Source organism: Eretmochelys imbricata, chromosome 3 (genome assembly GCF_965152235.1).
Source record: "Eretmochelys imbricata isolate rEreImb1 chromosome 3, rEreImb1.hap1, whole genome shotgun sequence".
Classification (NCBI taxonomy): domain Eukaryota; kingdom Metazoa; phylum Chordata; order Testudines; family Cheloniidae; genus Eretmochelys; species Eretmochelys imbricata.
This window is the reverse complement of record NC_135574.1, coordinates 3,291,461-3,315,459: the sequence shown is the minus strand read 5'-3', so window position 1 is coordinate 3,315,459 and position 23,999 is coordinate 3,291,461. Positions and strand designations below refer to the sequence as shown.

General features: G+C 45.6%; 1 protein-coding gene across 1 annotated transcript; it reads right to left on the bottom strand.

Annotated features, from left to right (window-relative positions):
* Positions 1-1,175: 1,175 nt before the first annotated feature.
* On the bottom strand, positions 1,176-23,927 carry HADHB (hydroxyacyl-CoA dehydrogenase trifunctional multienzyme complex subunit beta). Its single transcript, XM_077812297.1, has 16 exons — positions 23,837-23,927; positions 22,296-22,370; positions 21,897-21,938; positions 16,011-16,107; positions 14,733-14,777; positions 12,846-12,945; positions 11,385-11,472; positions 10,490-10,677; positions 7,702-7,882; positions 6,857-6,978; positions 5,517-5,596; positions 5,383-5,430; positions 4,399-4,486; positions 3,355-3,429; positions 2,636-2,800; positions 1,176-1,734 (listed from the first exon to the last, which is right to left on the bottom strand). Exons 2-16 carry the CDS (start codon positions 22,360-22,362, stop codon positions 1,699-1,701), a joined length of 1,422 nt encoding a protein of 473 aa, XP_077668423.1. The 5' UTR covers positions 22,363-22,370; positions 23,837-23,927; the 3' UTR covers positions 1,176-1,698.
* Positions 23,928-23,999: the final 72 nt, after the last annotated feature.

Genomic DNA, 23,999 nt, shown 5'->3' with positions numbered 1-23,999 from the left:
TTAGCTTAACACAGCAGGTTACCTGCCCACCACTTCCATAAGTAAGTTAACCATAAAATGTAACGGACACTCATGATGAATTTCAGACAAGCAGCGTAGGGAACAGACCTTGGCTCCCCAGCACATGAACACTGCTCCTTTATACACAGTCTTGGTCGCCCTCGGATGCAGCCTTCCCAGTGCTTGTGGAGCAGCAGCATTATTCATGTCTGATGCGTAAAGGTGAGCCAAAACTACGGCCATTTTGTGACTAGTGTTTTAATAACCACTGGTAAACTCTGCCCTTAACCTCAGTTTCCGCCTCCAGTAATCCCATGCATTATGTATTCAAAGTAAGACCTGCCACGCCCCTTTCCTTTATACAAGGAAACTAGGGAAAATGTCACTGTTTAGTCAAAACTGTTTTAGAAAAGTCTGTGCCCTCGGAGTTGCAAACGGAACAAGCCCTGTTCTGTTTAAAGACAGAAAAAACCAAGCCCAAAGTTACAGGTTGATGTGACATATGCAGCGTAATTGTAGCTATGTCAGTCCCAGCATATTGGAGAGACACGGTGGGGGAGACCAGATCTTTTATTGGACCGACATTGGTTGCTGCTGAGAGTGACAAGCTTTAGAGCCACACAGGTCTGGGAAAGGTACTCCCAGCGGCCCAGCAAAATGCAGAGTGGAACAGATTATTGTCTGAAGACGAGCTCTGTGGGGCTGAAAGCTTGTCTCTCTTACCAACAGAAATAGACTGATGTGAGATGAATCCTCCCATAATCCTGGTTTGGAGAGAGCAGCTCATCTGCATGGCTGACAGCAGACAATGTAACCGAGAAACAATTTGATAGTGAATTCAAATACTTACACTGCTCCTATTTTTTTCTTTCATGGTTCAATGTACTGCAGACTGTATTAAAACATGGAACTAGGCTGCCCTGGGGGAAGCTGGATAGGGACAGTTTCATATAAACATATTCAGTTTCTTTCTTAGCGTTTGATTCTGGAGCACAATTCCGCAGCACAGTGTGGATTCTGGGGCAAATTGCGTGGAGCCCTTTACTCCTATTTTCAAGAGCCCAGAATAGCCTGGTGATGGCTCCAAGCGGACAAGCCTCAGAGTACATAGTGCTTGAAACCATCAGTGTCAGTGTAAATAAATCAAGGGAAGACAAAAAAAAACCTGCCCAGTCTTCAACTTCTTCTCTGGTTTATTAAGGCTGACAAGTATCTCAAGCAGTTATAGTGACTTCCCAATGCGGTTTGGACTCTGCACCATTCTTTAGAAACACCACCTCATCCAACTCAGATTGCATCTCCTCTTTAATAAGCCACATCCCTAACTGGGCAGTTGAGCCTAAGAGGCTGTAGATGGACACACTAAATACTTGGCAATTCTGTTTTAAAACAGCTCTTCACATTCCCAGACTGCATTACTCATTTCTTCCATAAGACAAACCCTGTTTATAAAGAGTTACCATGAAGTTTTGGTTAACTGCAGGACCCCTGACAGGCCTAAGAGCCACGCTAACTGTTTGGTGGTGTATTCAACAGAGCGTTAATTTGTTCCAGATCACTGACGGGGTAACGAGAAGATATTTACAAAGGCCACCAGAAATCCTTTTCGAGAAGGATCACAGATATATTGTTAGTGCATTGAAATGGCATTGCCTGGCACAGGACAGGTCCAATTCCATTCAGCAGTTCCTTGTCCTCTTACTGCGGGTAAAGTTCCACAATCATTGCATGGCCCTGAAATGGAGAAGCAAAGCATGGTTACTTTAGTCTGAAAGGCACTGTCTGGAGTAAACATACAAGCCACCAGAAGAGCTTCATTTCCAAAGGATGTCAGTCATATTGTAGGAACTGGAAGAGATTAATAGCAGGCTTTTACTCAGTGGCAGCACGCCACAGACATCGGTTGGATTATCTGGTGCCGTTCCTGAAGCACTGAACGAAGCAATACTCTCCTTTCAGGGGATGGGATTAGAAAGTATGCTGCAGGCTACTCAGGAGTGTCCTCCTCGCCCAAATTAGAATGATTACGCAGCTTCCACAGAGAGGCTCAGCTAGCCCTCTTTAGATTGGTTTACTGAGGATAGGACTGGTCTGGCTGTGACCTCTCAAGTTACTGAGTAACCCAATCTACTGCTGCTAACCACAACTGCCTAACAACAATAGGTGTAATACTTCTCTAGAGCTTTCCAAGTACCACTGGAAAGCAGGTGGTATCTGGCTTTTTCACACAGAGGTTCTTGTTCCTTACACGGGGAGATGGAACCTAACAAGCCAGACTTCAGTAAGATCCTCAGGGTTCATGAGATAGTGAAAACCACCACCGCCAAAACCACAGCAGAGTAAAGAAGGATCTTTGAATCATTCCTCCCTTTCATACTATATCAACAGGGACATGGAGCACTGGCCACCAAATCAGGGTCACTCTCAGACAGCACTGAAATGCTGCAAAAGCAAGCCTGGCTGGATCCTTAGCCCAGCTGCCTGGACAGTATTAAGGCCACCTGATGGTAACAAACTTCAAAGCTGCACTGATGTCCGACGTACACAGGACAGGACTTCTTGGTACCAAGAGAAAGAGAGGAATTCCTGCCTTCCCAGCAGAGGTCACAATGCTAGCAAGCCTATGCAGCGTTACCTGTCCTCCCGCAGCGCAGGCAGCTACCACACCGTACTGCCCTCCTTCCTTCTTCAGCCTGTGAGCCGCAGTCATTACTAACCGGCAGCCAGTGGCACCAAAAGGGTGCCCCAGAGACAGGGAGCCACCCCACTTATTGAACTTCTCCAGAGGCGGGGCTCCAACCTGCAAGAACAAACCAAAGGAACAGGTTTGCCAACCTCTGCCTCCAAGGAGCCTGTCCCGCTCCCTCTGAGTCCTTCCTGCCGCAGATGATCAGTCCCTGATCTCCATGTTGGGTCATCTGAAGAGTCCTACTAGGCCAGCTAGTCTCTGCTGCTGGCGCGCTCCCTAGAGTTTACATTTGTGTTTCACTGCAGTGTAAGCATATGCGAGGCTTTATGGTGATAGGACGCCATCTACAGCCAGTTAGCTGTGAGAGGACAGTGGTTTCATCTCACCTATCATTTCTACTGAGAAACGTTAGCCGCACAGCTCTAGGGTCTTTGCCTTCTCTTTGTGCTGAAGTGCCAGAGGTCACGTCAGAGTAGCGACAGCTCCTCAAACTAGGAAGAACTGAACCAAATTATTGATTTTTAGGAAACTGAGTATATCTCCCTTGTATAAACACAATACAGGCCTTAGAACTGCTATGCCGTTCTGATATGTTTTAACAGCAAGGAATTAGAATTACAAAAGCAACACTGACCTTAAAACCTGCATCCTCATTATGTCCTTACCTTAGACTTTCTGCCCATGTAGTTTTGTGCAAACCAATCCGAATCCATAGCTTTGAAATTAGCCAAAATCTGCCCCTAGAAGGGAGAGGGGAAAGACTCAAGGACTACAGCAGACACAGAATGAAGTACAGTAAAAGCTGTGTTATCCAGCCTGGTACCAACTGGAAAGTTCTATAAACCGGCATTTCTAATCTTCATAGAAAGTCCAGTTTATAGTTTAGCTGGCGCCTGCCTGGCTCCACATGGCTCCCCAGAAGCGGCAACATGTCCCTGCTGCTCCTAGATAGAGGCTCAGCAGGCGGCTCTGCGCACTGCCTCCGCCCACAGGTGCCACCCCCGCAACTCCTATTGGCCGTGGTTCCCAGCCAATGGGAGCTGCGGAGCCAGCGTTCGGGGCAGGGGCAGCGCCGCCTGCCGCACCTCTGACTAGGAGTGGCAGGGACAGGTCGCTGATTGTGGGGAGCTGCCCAAGGTGAGTGCCCTCCCCGCCCCTGGATCCGGCACCCTGAAACCCCAACCCCCTGCCTTGAGCCCCCTCCTGCACCCAAACTCCTTCCCTCTTAGTTAAGTAGCATTTTTCACTTACCGGCACCCCCCATTCCCAACTATTCCAACATGCCAGATAGAAAAGCTTTTATTGTATATGGTGGAGTACAAACAAGTTAGGAGTATCTTAGTTTCCTAAAACTAGTCAGTGTCAAGAAGGATCAACACAGCTGGTTGTACACAAAGGAGCATCATTTTCATGAGCCTTGACCCAGTCAGATGACACCTTAGAGAAAAATGTTGCCTCTGATTAGCTGAATAAACTGTCTGCACAGAGCACCTCAGCACAGACTAACTGTTCATGTACAAACTCATAGCGTGCACATAGAAAACCCTCCACCCGATGAAGGAAACCGAGTAACAGAGCTCTTTCCACTCCTGACATAAAACCAGAGGAAATATCCTTGCTATAGATCTTACGCAGGAGAACCCAGATCTGCAACCCAAGACACATTGGTGTGTTACCTCATCCATGCATGTTCCTATGCAGATACTTACAGCGAAAGCTTCGTGAAATTCAAACACATCAATATCGGCCATTGTTAGACCAGCCCTCTCCAACACCTTGGGAGTACCATACGTTGGCCTAAAGAGTCAGAAAAGCAAGTGACATTAATGCATGTGTTCCATGGACTCCTCCCCCATTCCTTCACTACGATCCCTATTACATCCTCCTCGCTCTCAAAATGGAGCTGCAGCGTTTAAGATGCCAAACAAGTAAGCGCTCACGAAGCTTTCAGCCTCTCCCACTTAAACTGATGTACAACCCAAAAGTCACTACCACCCCATACAGAGATGCGTTAGGCAGGTGAAGATGAGCATTTCACCCCATTTCTAAAGTTAATTGACCTCTTCTGGTTTCGTGTGCAAGTCTGGCAAGTCCAGACATCAAATCCAATTAGCTGGATTTTAATCACATCAAATTTTCCACGTCTTGAGATGTATGCTAACATCAACACTAATGAATCATCGAATTGTAAGACTGGAAAGGACCTTGAGAGGTCATCTAGTCCAGCCCCCTGCACTCAAGGCAGGACTAAGTATTAGATCATCCCTGACAGGTGTTTATCAAACCTGTTTTAAAAATCTGTGATGGAGATTCCACAACCTCCCTGGGCAATTTATTCCAGTGCACAGTCTTGTGACTTGTTTCTTGATGGCTATGGCAGCTTAATACTGCCACATGTATCAATAACCTGTGGCAACACCGTGCCATGCACATGCCTGAGTACCCATATAACTGTATTACTATAATCCCTGCCTCAGCTCTTCCCTATTCTTAGTCACCTCCATTTGTTGCATCATGTCGTGTACTCAGACTTTTCTCAGTGCTTTGAGGCAGGGCCCAGATCTTTGTCTGGCTGTGACGCGCCTAACTAAACGCTCACACATTCTACAGGAAGTGAAGCATTTAGGGATAGTAACTGATAATGTCCAGCAATGCTAAGTGTTTGACTGTGCTGTCCATAAGCCATGACCTACCCCAGCAGGAGCTGGTCCTTTGGATCCTGGGAGACGTACACAAAATCCCTGCACAAGAAAAGCAACATTAGTCCCAGAAGAGAAAACAAAAGCAAGACCAGCTTTCAGAAGCCAGATGGAACGGTTCCTTCTACCTTAGGTAGGCCTTTGGTTTATATCCCATCGCCAGAGCCTTCTCCTCAGACATTATCAGAACTGCCGAAGCACCATCCGTCTGAAACAGCCAGACAAACTCAGTTAGGCAATTACTCACAGAGCACCCACACCATGCAAAGGCGGCAAGTCTCTAAGTTTTTGTACAGGGCCCCGGTTGCTGTAGCAGACACTATCGGAGTACAAACAAACAAAATACACAAGAGCGTAAATACAAACGCTGCTCTATAAACTTATCTGTAACTATCCACCAGAAAGTTACATTACAGGTCACACGTGTCTGCTTCTAATCCATTAGGCTGTGGAACGGACAAGCTCCCAAGAAAACTGGGAAAAGCCCCAACACTTAGGATAAAGAACTAGGTAAAATACACCGTAGGGAGCACTGGTTGAGGCAGATGGATAAGACGACCTATGAGTGGGCTGGCCAAACCAGTACGGCTGCTGTGATAGCCATAACATACACAGATGCGGCTCTTTAGTAAATTCGTTTTTGGCAGAATGGTGGCCGGTGAATTTTACGCGTGGGTGCCATTTTGGCAACTACAGTGCTTGCATAGTCTGAGTTTCACAGCACTGTAATTGGTTCATGTTTGCAAAACTAAATACTAATATTTTACGGCACAGTGTCCTTGATGCATCGATTGTATGCGGTCTCAACAGGAGAATGTGTTCCCAAGTTAACCCTCAGCTCTGCTGTATGCAGTGTCCCTTACATGCCAATATTTCAAGCAGGGTCAGTCCTAAAGTACTATCAGACCCCAGCAAGTTCCCGGGAACTCCAGGCAGAAAACGCTGTTGTTACTTATGAAGGCCCAGCGTTACTTGTAGCACAAAGAAAGGAGCCGTTATTGCAAAACGTGAACAGGATCTAAACACGAAAGCACCTCCTCTGTGCTGCACTTGGGGACAGGACACATACCTCGTGCATTCTGGGGGAGACTTTCAAAGGCATAAAGGGCAGTTTGAATGAAGTCGGGTGCCTAAGTCACTGGGAATTGGGTGTGTAACTCCCATTTGTGCCTTGGGAAATCTTCCCCTGTCCTCTTCTGAGGGCAATTATAACGAAGCCAACAGGTAAAACAGCCTCAAGTGTTTACAACGAACCTTTTGTTTTTATTTCGGGGGTTTGCTAAATTAAAAGTTGTTTAAGAGAAAATGCAAGTGTCACTTTGCAACTTAAAGGGGATGACATTATGGAAAAGCCAACGAAGTCATAGTAGCATTAACGTCACAGAAATATAGTCTAGGTAGCTGCAGTAGGTAGAAAAATAGACCAGTCTCACATATTGCTACCCAAATGGATGGCGGTGTACGTTACCAGGAAGGAGGAGTTGGCAGCTGTGACAGTCCCATAAGGTTTGACAAAAGCAGCTTTCAGTTTACCCATCTGCTCCATTGAAGAAGGACGGACTCCATTATCTCTGATGACTGTATCTTTGCCTGTTAAAACACAGCATTAACTTCAGAAGGAAGCCACAAGTCCTCCTTTTCTTTCTAGAAGGAAGTGGGTATCATACCCCACTTTGCAGAAAAGAACTCGAGAGAGAGCGAGTAAGAGCGAGAGAAAGTTCTATTTTCCATGGAAAAAGGAATGCAAGGAAAGAAGGGAGGTGTCATTCATTTTATTTGATTTCTTGCCAAAACAGTTTAGTGTTAAGGGAACAGTCTTGAGTATTGAAAAAATTCTGCTTCTTTCAAATTGATGATTTTCTGAAATAAGCTTTCTAAGGAGCACAGCTGGCATGTGCTTCATCACACTGGCACTTTTACTAGGCTTGTTTTTAAACTGGACTTGTGATTCCTTGCAAAAACACGCTTCCCTGTGGTGTACCTTGTTGCTTGTTAAGTCTTTGATACAAAGAGCAGGAGGATTCCTCACCTGTGATCTGCCCCGTACTAAGGCAATAATCACCAAATAAGCAGGGATATGGAGTAGGGTGCTTCAAGATTTAGATCACAGACTCAGCAAGGACACATGCTCCTGGATCACTACTTTGTTGTGCAGGGACAGGTTGTAAATTAAAGGTTTTAAATAGACTTGACACTGCTGAGGAGTGAAAGTGTGCCGAGAGATACAGAACTCCATGACTTGGGCCCTGGCCACTTTCCCTTATGAAGGGAGTGGCACAATTTTGGGTCAGCATTAGAACACACGGCTTTTACCTGGCACTTTGAAGGGTATCACATCAGTGAGCAGCCCCTCATCCTGGGCTTTCCTGGCCAAAGTGTGGGAACGGAGGGCGTACTCATCTTGTTCTACACGGGAGATGGCAAAGGCAGCAGCCAACCGGTCTGCTGAGTGTCCCATGGTCTCACTGGTGGAAAACTCTGCTACTGCTGGGAGCTAGAAGAAAAGGAAGCACAAGGTAAGCATATGTAAATACCATCTGTTCCAATGGTGGTTGTGGGCACCAAACTATACTATACCACTGGAATTTAATACTTGGTTACGTTTCACACATGTAAATCCCTGAAGTCCTCCATTTATAAAACAGAGCGATTAACTTTACACAAATAATGCACATTATCCTACTAAGATCAACTAAACTAGAGGAATCCCCACTTCTGAACCACAGGAATGCCCAAACTTTGACCGAGTAAAGGCCATGCTGGCCACTTGCCAGGGGCTCGAGGACTGGTCCCAAGTTGCAGACAATGAGGAAGGTAGCAGCTGGCCTTGTATTTAATATGGAGCTGCAGACCAGAGAGACTACAGGCCCCAAAATGAAGCGAGGCCAGGCTGCTCGGAGCAATGCATGCTGGGGCCTGCAGCCTCCATGGCCCACACCTCCATAGGAAGTAGTATGCTACACAAGTGGGCCAAATTCAAGTCATCCCTTATTTAGGATTTAGTCCTCCTCCATCCTGAGAGAATGGATGACAGCTTCATCCACACACGTGAGCCAAGACTCCCACGCTGCTGGATGTGCTATTTTTAGGGCCCTTCATTTTCAGTTTTTATTTTAATTTTTCCCAGGAATTTATCAGAGTTTATTACCACAACACCAAACAGGGGAAAAATCAGTGCAAAAAACAATTCATAATTTTTTGGGGTAAATATCGGGGTTTGTTTTGGTGGACGGAAAGACAGGGAAGAAAGTATTCAGTGGATTAATGCTTTGAATTTCATTCAATGTGGTTTGCTGCAGAACTAAAACAGCACTCAAAACATGCCACCTCAGAGTTAAGAAAACAATACATCTCTAATCCCCAAATAAAACTTTTCATCTGAATAAACAGTTTACTGTTGTAGACTTAGAGTTATTAGCCTGTAAATATTTACATTTAATAATTGAGTCACACCATTTGCAGTGCATTTACTCAACTTCATCCTTTTCTCCTGTTTTTGTTTTTTTAAAAACTTTCAAATACTTCCCTGTGTTTGGAAACGTATTTTGAGACCGATTCTCGTTTTCTTCTCATTTTAGTGGGTCAAATCTTTAAACCATTATCTGCTAACAGCTTGAAATGCGTACATGGTGGTGTGAGATTCATCAGTACGTTCAGACGCACGTGCACTTCAGAGCTTGCGTGCGTGCCTGTTTGTTTACTGTGCATCTTCTAGACTAATACAGAGCCTTACTTCAACAGGCAGCTCTGCATATATACACAGACTAATGTATTATCATAATACATATATCTCATGCCATGTATTGTATTTTCCTAATAAAAAGTTATTTTTATCTATTTGAATGATACAAAAGTAGGGTGAAAAAAAAAATCAGAAAAAAATTGAATAATGTTTTTTGTAAAACCAGAGAATTTTTCAGTAAAAATTGGTTTAAACTGCAAACGAAAGGGCTTAGCTATTTTCCCGTTCTGGGAGTCTGCAGAATTCAAATCTGGGTCTCTTATCTCTCAACTGCACTTTGAGTCTCTGCACTTGTACTAAATGAAGATAAAGGATTCTCTATTAATAGTATGTGCACAAAAATAGCCTCTCTGGTGAGGACAGAACTCCAGGAGCCTTCAGATCATTCACTGTGAATAAAACCCTTTTCCACCACTTTACAAGTCACCTTTTCTCCGACCATGAGAGCAGGTGGAGGGGGGCTCCCTTTACATCACAAAGTGGAGAGAACACTATCTAAATGGGCAGGCTGTCCTTTCTCACCTATTATTATGAAAGCATTCAGTATCCTGCAGGATTGGGCCCTGGAGAATAAATGGATTTTGTATTTAAGAGGTGTCAGTCAGATGCACAATCCCATTAATAGTGGGAGGGGAATGCTTTCCTCTGTATTCAGTGTGTTGAAAATGCACGCAATGCGTCACTACTAGCTTGAAGAGCAATGCATTTTGTCCCTCAAACTCCAGGTTCTAAGAGTTTCAGAAGGCCAAGACGAATTGCACGGTATTTAGGCTGGTAAGGTGAGTGTCACCGTTACACATTTGAATGTCTTCAGTAAACCTTCTATGCTACGAGTTCAACGAGTTGGGAAAAGAGGTATTTTGAAGTTTAAATTGGTGAAGCTCACTAAGTGCTAGCCTGACTGTCAGGGAACCATGTAGGCAAAAGCCATACGTAGTTCCTCAAAAAGAAAAGGAGGACTTGTGGCACCTTAGAGACGAACCAATTTATTTGAGCATAAGCTCATGCTCAAATAAATTGGTTCGTCTCTAAGGTGCCACAAGTACTCCTTTTCTTTTTGCGAATACAGACTAACACGGCTGCTACTCCGAAACCTGTAGTTCCTCAAAGAATTTTAGGAGCTATGCTAATTCATTGAAATCTCAGCCTACACCTAGGCAGGTGGCATGATGCAGAAGAACCATAGTCTACACCCCCAATTAACCGTCACCATGTTGAATTCTCCACAGGGGCAAAATTATATTCCTTTCCCCTAGAGTGTGTGTTATTTTACAAGTGGCTATCAAATGGCAAACTGCAAAGGAGGACAGAATTGAGAACCCTAGACACCTACTGAGAGATGGAAAGGAGGAGATTTACCTCTGGGGCAAAGTAATCAGGACGGATTTTAACAACCAGTGCCAGTCTCTGGCCCAAGGTCTTGGCCCTGTTAAGGGAGAGCAAAGTCTTCCTCATCTTCCTGCTGTGACGAATTGGAACATCTGACATTAACTCCACACCACCAGCTACCACCACATCACACTGGCCAGATGCAATCAGACCGACACCTACAGGAAGCGATGGAGAAGATCATCAGAAGCATGGGCGGACTTCTTTAAAAGAAGCTGAAATACTTTCACTTACTGAAGAGAAGCAACAACTAATCAAGGATTTCTCAGGAGTAGATGCAACCAACAGAAACATCTCTAATCAAAGTTTTTCACAAAATGAAACTCCAAAAAACCTTTGTTTCAGGTCTATTGAAATGTTTCATTTCTATAAATTCAAAACTTTTTTTTTTTCTGATTTTGACAAAATTAACAATATTCTCCTGTGTTCTATAATTTTGCTTCTACTTCCCACTATTTTCATGCAAGAAATTGAGGCAACAATATCCCTCAAACAATTTGGGGTAGAAACCTGGATCTTCAATTTTTGCTCAATTTGGGCTACGCTGAAGGTGATGTTAGCATAAAAGGCTACAACTTTGTCAAGTTCAAGTCTTTACCTTTCAGTTTTAATGGACAATTTTGAATCTGAGTGGAGACTGCTCCGGAATGAAACTGATGATCAAGAGCTCCTGAAGGCCTGGAACACGTACTTCAAAAATCTCTGCTAAATTTTACTGAACCAGTGGTTCAATAGAGGCCCTCCATCTAAGCCTCCTCCAGACACTTAATTGTGTTCATTAAGATGTGCAGGTAGGACAGGGGAAGAGAAGAGAGGCTGCTAATGCCATCTTCTAATCTACTACCTGTTCTTTCAGCCAACATACCTGTGGTCATAGCTTGGTTTGAAGAGATGCAAGCCATAGTGACTGTGTGGGCTGGAGTTTTATCCGAGAAGCCAGCTCCCAAAGCAGCCTATGGGCAACACAAAATAATGATTAAAAAACCCCACCAGCTCGACCTCGCAGTGCTTGCTTCTTGAAGCATTAAATGCCAGACATCTTTGCAGAATTTAAGCTGCAAACGTGTCAAGTTTCCACCTACACAGCTGAGGTAAGGCATTCTGCATGCGTTCACTATGAGGAATCTTCCTTCTATTGCAAGCAGAGAGCTGGTCTGCTGCCTGCCTCTCAAAGCTCTTTATCAAACTACACGGACAACCATCGGCAGACCCTAAATGAACAGACAAATTCCTCTTATACAACGCAGCACTGTATTTCTGAAAACTTTTGCTTCACCCTGTCATCTATTATTTATAGATACAAGAAAATAAATGTAATTTTGTTTGAGAACTTGAATACACTGCAATAGAATACAAGCTGTAATTTACATACAACTGAACATTAAATGTTTGCAGCAGACCAAGCTTTCCTGAAAGTAAGGATGTATAATGGGAATGACAACAAGCTTTAACAGAGCAGGGAGTGGAGGCCTGTGTCACAAAAGAATAACTATTCTGGAATACGTGTTGCCATAAGACGACACACCTTAATTGACACATGGCCAACTAGTTTAAAGTTCAAACCTTCTCTGGAAGTTAAAATTAAACCAGTCTCAGTTGACTGACAGGAGGTCAAAGAAAACACTTGCACATACAAAAATAAACTGCTGATTGAATCTGAGCAGCACTGGTAATAACAAGCGCAGTTAGGAGAAATTATGTAACAAGTTTTAGGTGGGATCCTTTTTGGTGGAATGGCACTGACTGCTGCACAGAACACCAGCTGAGGTTTCAGAAGCTAGGCTGATTAGAGCAGAATCATGTCTAATGTTATGGAGATGGCTTTACAGTACCAGATCTCTACACTCTTTTCCCTGTATTATATATAGTCACTTCTCTCTTTACATCTGTCACCAGGAAAAGCAGCTAAGCTGGCACTCTCCAGAGCACTCAAATGCTGCATCTTGGTTCGACCAGCTTTATTTTTCAAACAATATTGTAGTGTTAGCAAGTATTTCTGGCAAACCAGAGCTTGATCCCAAGTGGACAGTTCAAGCAGAATGATTAATCATCCCCTACCAGGGTCCTGCTTTTCTGGTAATCCCCAAGGAGGGATTTCACAGTGCACACTATTAGAAATGACAGGGTAGATTTATGATTTTAACTAAGGGTTTTAACTAACTAAGGATGGGAGTGCCATTTAATTACTTGAAGCACAACACAGTGTGACGGGCTTATTTTCCCAATCCACAAGGAGCAGCGATGAACTGATTCTTTCATGGGGGTTAGTTCACTCAGGTTAGCTGTTTAAACCAGCTTTACAGAATACCTGCTTCATTTAACCCACCTCTCTAGCAACATTGCTTGTTTTCACCTCCTGGATAACTGTGCCATAAACAATGTAATCAACAACTTCCTTCGGGACGTTGGTCCGGTTCAGCAACCCTCTGAGAGAAGAAGTCAAACAAGAAAATCTGCACCAACGAATAAAGTGGTAACTTTGCCAAGGTCCCCAGGCACTCAATTTCAAAAGCTAGCCTGCAAAATAGGGACAACAGCGAGCATGCTTCCCTAATTCAGAGACGAGGTTGAATATATAGCTGCCCACAGAAAGAGCTGTGATCATCAAGTGGAAATGGACTCAAAATAAAACAGGGAGACTCCACTTCTTCTTCAATAACAGTCGTCCCCACCCCCCCCCAATGCTCAAGTGGTTACTACCTCTCTTTCTCAGCTTGGGGCAGCCTCAAGTCAAAACTCGGGGAGAGAAGAGGGAGTCAGATGTCAAGCCAGCCTACCCCTCAGTGTCTGAACACCTACTGCTTCTACAGGGATACACAGAAGACAAGCAGCAATTTTTTCATATTTCCATAGAAAATACTGTGTACAAATGCTCCAGGATATCCGTACAAACAAGCCTATACACCTCTGTACCCCATTGCAGGGATATATATATAAAACTAAAATAAACACAAATTTGAATTCTGACTTCCTCAAACCATCATGTAAAAGGTAAGAGTAAACATGATGCAGGTAGGGGTCCCTATGGCAACTTACTAATGCTACTACCAAATCCAAGTGCCCAGTGCACACCACTTAACATCAGCCTGCAGTCCGTGAATATAAAGTGCACTGTTTGCACGCCGCCAGTCAATCGGACTGACTATCTGAATGGGGGTTCCAAAGAGGATGGAACTAGGCTGTTCGGTCATCTGCCACCACTGAGAACAAGGAGCCATGGTCTCAAGTTGCAGTGCTGGAGGTCTTGATTGGATAATAGGAAACACTATTTCACTAGGAGGGTGGTGAAGCACTGGAATGGGCTACCTAGGGAGGTGATGGAATCTCCATCCTTAGAGGTTTTTAAGGCCTGGCTCGACAAAGCCCTGGCTGGGATGATTTAGTTGGTGTTGGTCCTGCTTTGAGCAGGGGGTTGGACTAGATGACCTCCGGAGGACTCTTCCAACCCTAATACTCTATGAATCTCTCCTCTGGCTCCCCCTTGGCTACTGCATCAACCTCACAGCCAAGGCTTGGCATGACTCCAACCTAGCCTTCATCTCGGACCTCAACTCTTTCGGCAGCATGTTCCCATTGCCCATCAACAATGCCAGCCTTGACAAACTCCTCCCCCCATGCCCCAAATTCCTGCCTTCACACCTTCTTCCACACTGCCCCCAGAGGTAAGTAAGGAATGACCTCCCAAGGTGCCAGAACCCCATCTTCCCTCGTTCAAATCCTTCCTAGTGACCCTCCTTTCCCACAGGACACGCAAACACTGTCAAACTGTAGACTGGAGAAGGCATCAGAGAGAAGAGGGATGAAATGAGAGAGGAGAAACACACACACACACTACTAAGGTAGCTTTCCCTGGGTCTCAGTCACTGTCCCAATTTGCTCACCGTTCATTTTTCGTATGATACAGCGTCAAGCACATTCAATAGTAGATCATTTGAAGCAGAGCTGGCCAGGAGGATGACACAACGTCCCCCTACCATGCACTTAGACAGTGCCTTCCTTCTCAGTAGTATCACCATTTTGCACATAAGTAACCTGAGGTACAGCGGTGAAATGACTTATCCTTGGTCACATAGTTGAGTGACAAAGCAGGGAATACAACCTAGGAACCCTGGTTCCTAGCATTATTATCAGCACTAAATTAACCTCCCAGCACAAAACCCCAGGGCCAGCTAGCTTTCTGAGCTCCTCTTCCACTCAATTCTTGTTTACTCACTGCAGCGAGGCTCTGGCCAAGTCATGCGGCATCAGATCTGCATATCTGGAAGTTAAGACAGATAGATTTACAAAACAATCCCTGAAGTTATTTTATCATACCATTCAGAGTATATATTAATAGACCAGACACAGTATGGCAACAGATGAGCAATCACGGAGCCTCTTCACTTAAAAATGGCCATTTCACAGCCTTGGTTTGTGGAGACAAAGGTGTCTATATGTGAAAAATCAACGTACAACTGCTGTATTAAGGAAAATCCTGAAACAAGATATAGCAACAGCAAAAGTCGAAACTCCATCCCCTGTTTACCGTAGGGAAGCATTAGTAATGGCCCTGATTCAGCTACGAAGTTAATGGCATTAAGTAACAGGTTTCTAACAATCATCTGATGTAGTTTTTCACTCCTGCTGCTGCTACTGGACTATGTCTGGGTCCTGGAAACAGTTTTCAATCATAGGTGCAGTCACGTGAATGGCATGTGAAGACAGATCCGTTGGGCTGAACGTTATCCGTTGGGCTGAACGTTACTTACTGTGAACAGTGGTCATATGTCAAGCCTAGAGAACCAAACATCCCAACCCAGCCCTTACACATCCCAATATACACAGGGTTTTCTTTGTATTATTTAGTAATTCATCCTCAGTTCTCATCAGAATGTACTCTCTCCTTTCCTGAGCCAGACTGTCACACTGACTATGCCAATTTCCTTACAGTTATTATAAAGAAGAGAGGAACCACTAGATCACCTCTGCCTAACATAAGGACCACATGGTTGCAGCTACAGCCTTAGCTGATTGCAATCTTTTAGGTGGTGCTAATCCCTGTCAAGGAACAGTGGAGTTTCAAGATCTGTATTCTAACTCTCGGGGAAAATCAGATAACTTTGGAATGCCCAACCCCTTCAAGTTTGTAATATGTAGCAGGGCTCACATATAGTTTCACCTGTATAACAGCAACCAGTGACCTTGTCAAGATTAAAAACACAATACAAGAAGGAAGGGACCAAAACAAACCACCAAGATGATCAAACCAGTAAAGATCAGAAAAACAAGTTGTTAAACTCCTTGCAGGTATTACATTCATTACTCTTTCCTATTAGGAGTAAGAGTAGCTACAAATGTCTGAACACTGAGCAAGCCAACATCAGGCACTGAATGAAGTGAAAGCAGTTAGAGCAGTACAAGTATACCAAGCCCAATGTTTTCCTTTCTGATTCTCCCTGAATCTTTCTATACGATTAACCAAAGCAAAGAGGTATTTTCTTTTCATACTTACGAGGTGCCAGACTGTAAAAATGGAATGCGGACCCCATCAACCACAACAATATTCTTCACACCATTTTTGGCTAAGGTTTTCTTACTCTTGGGCTGGACTGTTTGAAGAAAATATTTAAACAGCTGTTGGCTAGAATCTGAACAAGTCTGCAGCAAGATTTTATTTAAAAAATAAATACTACTAGAAAGATCGGGTAATGTTCTTCGGTGGTTAAGTCCTACATCAAGTAATTAGGAATCCTGGATTGAATTCTTGTCTCCCCCATGGCATGCAGCCTGATCCTGGGCAAGTCACTTTACTTTCCTGTATCCCAGTTTCCTCATCTGTAAAGTGATTCATTGAAGAGCATGCAGTGAGCCAACAGCAGAGTTGGGAACAAGACATCCAATTCCTGACTCCCATTCCCAGTTAGCACTAGGATACTGTGGCAACAGGGTGCCTTTGAAATGCTGGATCACAGTAATTAGAAACAAAAGAGACCTATTTGAACACCAAATTCACCCTTTACCTCCCATCCCTTAGAGTAAGATAAAGTAATATACTGGCAATACAGTAACATCTGACTGATCACTGCCAGGGGGCATTCTGGACTTGGTTCTAGAAATATACAACTAATAAAAAGACGCAATGGGTCACATTTCTAGTGCAATCAGGGCTTAAGAGTCTCATGATTTGTTAAGTTTCAGAGTAACAGCCGTGTTAGTCTGTATTCGCAAAAAGAAAAGGAGTACTTGTGGCACCTTAGAGACTAACCAATTTATTTGAGCATGAGCTTTCGTGAGCTACAGCTCACTTCATCAGATGCATACCGTGGAAACTGCAGCAGACTTTATATATACACAGAGAATATGAAACAATACTTCCTCCCACCCCACTGTCCTGCTGGTAATAGCTTATCTAAAGTAATCATCAAGTTGGGCCATTTCCAGCACAAATCCAGGTTTTCTCACCCTCCACCCCCCCACACAAATTCACTCTCCTGCTGGTGATAGCCCATCCAAAGTGACAACTCTTTACACAATGTGCATGATAATCAAGTTAGGCCATTTCCTGCACAAATCCAGGTTCTCTCACTCCCTCACCCCCCTCCAAAAACCCACCCCCATACACACACAAACTCACTCTCCTGCTGGTAATAGCTCGTCCAAACTGACCACTCTCCAAGTTTAAATCCAAGTTAAACCAGAACATCTGGGGGGGGGGGGGGTAGGAAAAAACAAGAGGAAATAGGCTACCTTGCATAATGACTTAGCCACTCCCAGTCTCTATTTAAGCCTAAATTAATAGTATCCAATTTGCAAATGAATTCCAATTCAGCAGTTTCTCGCTGGAGTCTGGATTTGAAGTTTTTTTGTTTTAAGATAGCGACCTTCATGTCTGTGATTGCGTGACCAGAGAGATTGAAGTGTTCTCCGACTGGTTTATGAATGTTATAATTCTTGACATCTGATTTGTGTCCATTTATTCTTTTACGTAGAGACTGTCCAGTTTGACCAATGTACATGGCAGAGGGGCATTGCTGGCACATGATGGCATAAATCACATTGGTGGATGTGCAGGTGAACGAGCCTCTGATAGTGTGGCTGATGTTATTAGGCCCTGTGATGGTGTCCCCTGAATAGATATGTGGGCACAATTGGCAACGGGCTTTGTTGCAAGGATAAGTTCCTGGGTTAGTGGTTCTGTTGTGTGGTATGTGGTTGTTGGTGAGTATTTGCTTCAGGTTGCGGGGCTGTCTGTAGGCAAGGACTGGCCTGTCTCCCAAGATTTGTGAGAGTGTTGGGTCATCCTTTAGGATAGGTTGTAGATCCTTAATAATGCGTTGGAGGGGTTTTAGTTGGGGGCTGAAGGTGACGGCTAGTGGCGTTCTGTTATTTTCTTTGTTAGGCCTGTCCTGTAGTAGGTAACTTCTGGGAACTCTTCTGGCTCTATCAATCTGTTTCTTTACTTCCGCAGGTGGGTATTGTAGTTGTAAGAAAGCTTGACAGAGATCTTGTAGGTGTTTGTCTCTGTCTGAGGAGTTGGAGCAAATGCGGTTGTATCGCAGAGCTTGGCTGTAGACGATGGATCGTGTGGTGTGGTCAGGGTGAAAGCTGGAGGCATGCAGGTAGGAATAGCGGTCAGTAGGTTTCCGGTATAGGGTGGTGTTTATGTGACCATTGTTTATTGTTTACAGCAGGATTGTCTGGCTATGTAGACTCCCTCCTCAGGCCCTACGCTACCAGCACTCCCAGCTACCTTCGAGACACCACTGACTTCCTGAGGAAACTTCAATCCATCGGTGATCTTCCTGATAACACCATCCTGGCCACTATGGATGTAGAAGCCCTCTACACCAACATTCCACACAAAGATGGACTACAAGCCGTCAGGAACACTATCCCCGATAATGTCACGGCTAACCTGGTGGCTGAACTTTGTGACTTTGTCCTTACCCATAACTATTTCACATTTGGGGACAATGTATACCTTCAGATCAGCGGCACTGCTATGGGTACCCGCATGGCCCCACAGTATGCCAACATTTTTATGGCTGATTTAGAACAACGCTTCCTCAGCTCTCATCCCCTAAAGCCCCTACTCTACTTGCGCTATATTGATGACATCTTCATCATCTGGACCCATGGAAAAGAAGCCCTTGAGGAATTCCACCATGATTTCAACAATTTCCATCCCACCACCAACCTCAGCCTGGTCCAGTCCACACAAGAGATCCACTTCCTGGACACTACAGTGCTAATAAACAATGGTCACATAAACACCACCCTATACCGGAAACCTACTGACCGCTATTCCTACCTGCATGCCTCCAGCTTTCACCCTGACCACACCACACGATCCATCGTCTACAGCCAAGCTCTGTGATACAACCGCATTTGCTCCAACCCCTCAGACAGAGACAAACACCTACAAGATCTCTGTCAAGCTTTCTTACAACTACAATACCCACCTGCGGAAGTAAAGAAACAGATTGATAGAGCCAGAAGAGTTCCCAGAAGTTACCTACTACAGGACAGGCCTAACAAAGAAAATAACAGAACACCACTAGCCGTCACCTTTAGCCCCCAACTAAAACCCCTCCAACGCATTATTAAGGATCTACAACCTATCCTAAAGGATGACCCAACACTCTCACAAATCTTGGGAGACAGGCCAGTCCTTGCCTACAGACAGCCCCGCAACCTGAAGCAAATACTCACCAACAACCACATACCACACAACAGAACCACTAACCCAGGAACTTATCCTTGCAACAAAGCCCGTTGCCAATTGTGCCCACATATCTATTCAGGGGACACCATCACAGGGCCTAATAACATCAGCCACACTATCAGAGGCTCGTTCACCTGCACATCCACCAATGTGATTTATGCCATCATGTGCCAGCAATGCCCCTCTGCCATGTACATTGGTCAAACTGGACAGTCTCTACGTAAAAGAATAAATGGACACAAATCAGATGTCAAGAATTATAACATTCATAAACCAGTCGGAGAAAACTTCAATCTCTCTGGTCACGCATGAAGGTCGCTATCTTAAAACAAAAAAACTTCAAATCCAGACTCCAGCGAGAAACTGCTGAATTGGAATTCATTTGCAAATTGGATACTATTAATTTAGGCTTAAATAGAGACTGGGAGTGGCTAAGTCATTATGCAAGGTAGCCTATTTCCTCTTGTTTTTTCCTACCCCGCCCCCAGATGTTCTGGTTTAACTTGGATTTAAACTTGGAGAGTGGTCAGTTTGGACGAGCTATTACCAGCAGGAGAGTGAGTTTGTGTGTGTATGGGGGTGGGTTTTTGGAGGGGGGTGAGGGAGTGAGAGAACCTGGATTTGTGCAGGAAATGGCCTAACTTGATTATCATGCACATTGTGTAAAGAGTTGTCACTTTGGATGGGCTATCACCAGCAGGAGAGTGAATTTGTGTGGGGGGGTGGAGGGTGAGAAAACCTGGATTTGTGCTGGAAATGGCCTAACCTGATGATTACTTTAGATAAGCTATTACCAGCAGGACAGTGGGGTGGGAGGAGGTATTGTTTCATATTCTCTGTGTATATATAAAGTCTGCTGCAGTTTCCACGGTATGCATCTGATGAAGTGAGCTGTAGCTCACGAAAGCTCATGCTCAAATAAATTGGTTAGTCTCTAAGGTGCCACAAGTACTCCTTTTCTTTTTATGATTTGTTAAAACAACAATACGAAGTGGCTGCATTTAGAAGACCGAGAAGGGCCATTGGATGTAAAAGCTGCTTAAATCCAGCTAAGCATGAGAGCTTAAGCAAGTGAAAGTGCAAGTATGAAGATTCTGCCTAGTACTTGTGTTATTATAAGTGGATTATTTGAGTAAAGCCAAGGGCAAGCATGGGCTATTTCCCAAATCAGAGTCACTAGGCCCAAAATGGTTCAGGGAACCACAGACACTGAGGATTAAAACAATCAACAGCTAAATGAAGCAGCACTTGAGAACCCCAGCAGCCATTTTTAGTATCTAACTGCATATACCCACATTAAAGCCTAAGCCCCTTACTCTGTGCCACCAACTGGACCTTATACCCAATACCACAAGCCTTTTCTGGCCAGGGACATCTCTTGGAAGGCAGGAGGGCCTACCAAGCCTAGGCCATTACAGTTTATCCCCTTTTTGTATGGGTCCTCCAAGCTAGGACACCATCTCATCTATTATGGTCTGAGCTTTGGTTCAGGTCTTCTTCTGGGCTATGGTGAGTCTTTTCAATTGCTTTTCTGCAGCTGTCACTAACAACCTAGTGGGATTCTTAGGGTCCATAGGGCTGCCTACACAAAGACCATCCTACCTCCCAGTACCAGAGCCAGACAAGCTCCGTCAGTTCCCGACCCTAAGGAAGGATGTCTCTCACTTTCTGAATTTCCCTCTGGTTAGATGAGGAAAACCCATTAAAAGTCAGTTTCGCTGTCAGGTTCCCAGTGCTGCAATGGAGTTGCAAAAACTCCAGAGAAAGCTTTGTTTTAAAGTCCCAATATATTTCCATTGGTCTTAGATTTTATAAAATGAACCAAATATTAACTGACCTCCTCTCTTGAATTATGCACATTGAGTTCTTCTCCCCTCACTTTTTTTCACATTTTCCACATTCCATATCAATAGGATATGGACTATCTTGACATAGCAGGATATATAAACTCTACCAAACATTAGGATGTATCAGATATCAAGGTGTGTCATGCCATTTTATAGCTGCCTGCTACCAACTCTGATAGTCTGCAGCCAATGGTAGGATTTGCACTCCATATCTTCTCAACAAAAATTGGGACTCATCTCTGACACATTAGAAACACGTGAGATGCAAGGTGTTAGTTTTTAAGACTATTTTAAACACTGACATTTGCTATATGTTGGGAATCGGAAGCCATATCGAATAGCCATAGAATTAAAGGAATAAGTACACAAATCAGAGACATTAGTTTTGTTTGTCCTCATAAGAAAGGGACTGACAGAAAAGGAATTTTTATCCAGTCTAAAAATAAGGAAGTCCTACAGTCTGAAGGATTGGAGTTTTGTTATTAAAAAAAGGAAAGTCAGGGAACAATTCTTTACAAAGCAACCTCATTGCAAAAAGATTAGATTCTCTTTAATAAGGCAATGTAAGATGAGCACCCTTGCTTTCTGAAATATGCTTACGTAGAAGAGAAAAATCAGATATTTAGTAGATTTGTTCTTTTCACAGACCAGCTTTGATGTACTGGAAAAATATTTTGGCAACATATTCCTATGTTCATAGTTTTAGAAATGTACTCTGAAAAAAAAAGAAGATTACACTGTTTCTGTATCTGTCTGCGATAGGTGCAGGGATGGGGAGGCACCTTGCAAATTTAATCTTTCAGCAGTGAGATTTTTAGCTCTTTACCTGCGGCATGTGACAGAGGGGAGCAGCTGAAGGATCTTGCAGCTGAAACACAAAAGACAGAAGCAAAACAATTACTAACAAAAAAAATTACCTATAATACTTTAAAATGTGCTATAATAGTAGGAAAAATTTAGACAAGTAATCTATGGTAACTGCACATTTAGAGAAAAATTTTGTGTACATTGTGTACAACCAGTTTGTGGGTTTTTCACAGCAACAGGAGAGAAAAACACTTTAAAAATAGGAAAAGTGGCTGTAAAAAAATCACAGTGTCAAGGAGACTTGGGTGCAGTTGGCACACCTGAATCTACTTTTAACCACTTTTTAAAAACAGCTAAATTGGCAGTGTCCTTTTACATGGCATCAACTTAATTTTTTAATAACGGGAAGAACACTTACAGAATCTGACAGCCCATGTGGAGGTAGCAGGGACGCTTCTGATAGCATGGCTCAATATGGAAGTCATTTTGAAATCTAAAGCAGCAGAGGAGGGGAAACAAACAGTTAGTTTGTTCAGAAGTTTCAGGATGGGCAAACTACCCCCTTCACACACAGCCAAAGAAAATGGAGATACAGAAGATCCATCAAGGTCAACCTAGTGTCCAGTGGGGGAGGGACTGTCTTGTTGTGGTGGGTTTGTACTGTGCCTAACACTGGAGCTTTAGGTGCGATTGCAATACAAGTTAATCATAAACATGCCTCTTCTAAGATCAGGGCGGTTCAGTATGTTGCACGGTGTTCTGGGCAGACCCATTTTAAAATGCCCCCCCACCCCCTCTTGCTGTTGGTTTGTTCATCCAGGCACTTCATCCCTTCCCGGATTAGTCACAAACAACCCCCGCCCGTGCGGTGCCTCCTCCCGGAATCCGATCGGTGCAGATGCGCGGGCCAGGCAGGACGAGCTGGGGCCGCTGCCCCCTGAGCTCAGCTCCCTGCACCCGTCCTGGGGATCAGCTCCAGGGCAGGAACACAGGCCACCCGCGCTGCCCAACCCCTGCCCGCAGCTTCCCTCGGCCAGAGAACCCAGCTCTGCCGCCGGCCCGCAGCCCGTCCTCCCTCCCTCCCTCCAGCCTCTTCCAGCCAGGCCCACCGCCTCCTTCAGCAAGCCCCGCCCCCCCCCGCAGCCCCCCCGTCCCCGAGCTGAGCCCAGCCCAACCCCCAGCCACAGGCCTCCCAAACTGCTGTCACCGCCCCCCACCCCCAAGCCCAACCCCCCACCACAAGCCTCCCAAGCTGCTCTCACCGCCCCCCACCCCCAAGCCCAACCCCCAGCCACAGGCCTCCCAAGCTGCTCTCACCGCCCCCCCTTCCCGCCCCCCGCCCCCGAGCCCAACCCCCCGCCACAGGCCTCCCAAGCTCCTGTCATTGCCCCCCCTTCCCACCCCCGAGCCCGAGCCCAAACCCCGCCACAGGCCTCCCAAGCTGCTCTCACCGCCCCCCCCCTCCCGCCCCCGAGCCGAACCCCCCGCCACAGGCCTCCCAAGCTCCTGTCATTGCCCCCCCCCACCCCCGAGCCCGAGCCCGAACCCCACCACAGGCCTCCCAAGCTCCTGTCATTGCCCCCCCTTCCCACCCCCGAGCCCGAGCCCAAACCCCGCCACAGGCCTCCCAAGCTGCTCTCACCGCCCCCCCCTCCCGCCCCCGAGCCGAACCCCCCGCCACAGGCCTCCCAAGCTCCTGTCATTGCCCCCCCCCACCCCCGAGCCCGAGCCCGAACCCCACCACAGGCCTCCCAAGCTCCTGTCATTGCCCCCCCCCCACCCCCGAGCCCGAGCCCAAACCCCGCCACAGGCCTCCCAAGCTCCTGTCATTGCCCCCCCCTTCCCGCCCCCCGAGCCCGAGCCCCGCCACAGGCCTCCCAAGCTGCTGTCACCGGGGATCCCGGAGCTCCCCCCCCGCCCAGCGGGTCCCCGGGCGCCGGGCCTCGCGCCAGGTCCCACCTCAGGGCTAGGGCGCCACCGCTCCCGCCGCGCCGCGCCGGCAACTCCCTTCTCCCGAACGACGCCCGAGGGCCGCCCCGTCTCTCCCGGCCGCGCCCCGGCTCAGGAAAGTCCCCTCCTGCCCCCCCATAGCTACCCGCGGCACTGCCTGATGGGAGCCCGC

Bases quoted from the DNA above. Each gene is read 5' to 3' on its own strand.
- HADHB (XM_077812297.1), bottom strand. From the start codon at position 22,362: ATGACTTCCATATTGAGCCATGCTATCAGAAGCGTCCCTGCTACCTCC. The intron at 5,597-6,856 runs GTAACGTACACC...TGGCTGTTTCAG, and splicing joins CTGCCAACTCCTCCTTCCTG to ACGGATGGTGCTTCGGCAGT. The intron at 3,430-4,398 runs GTAAGTATCTGC...TCTCCCTTCTAG, and splicing joins AATTTCACGAAGCTTTCGCT to GGGCAGATTTTGGCTAATTT.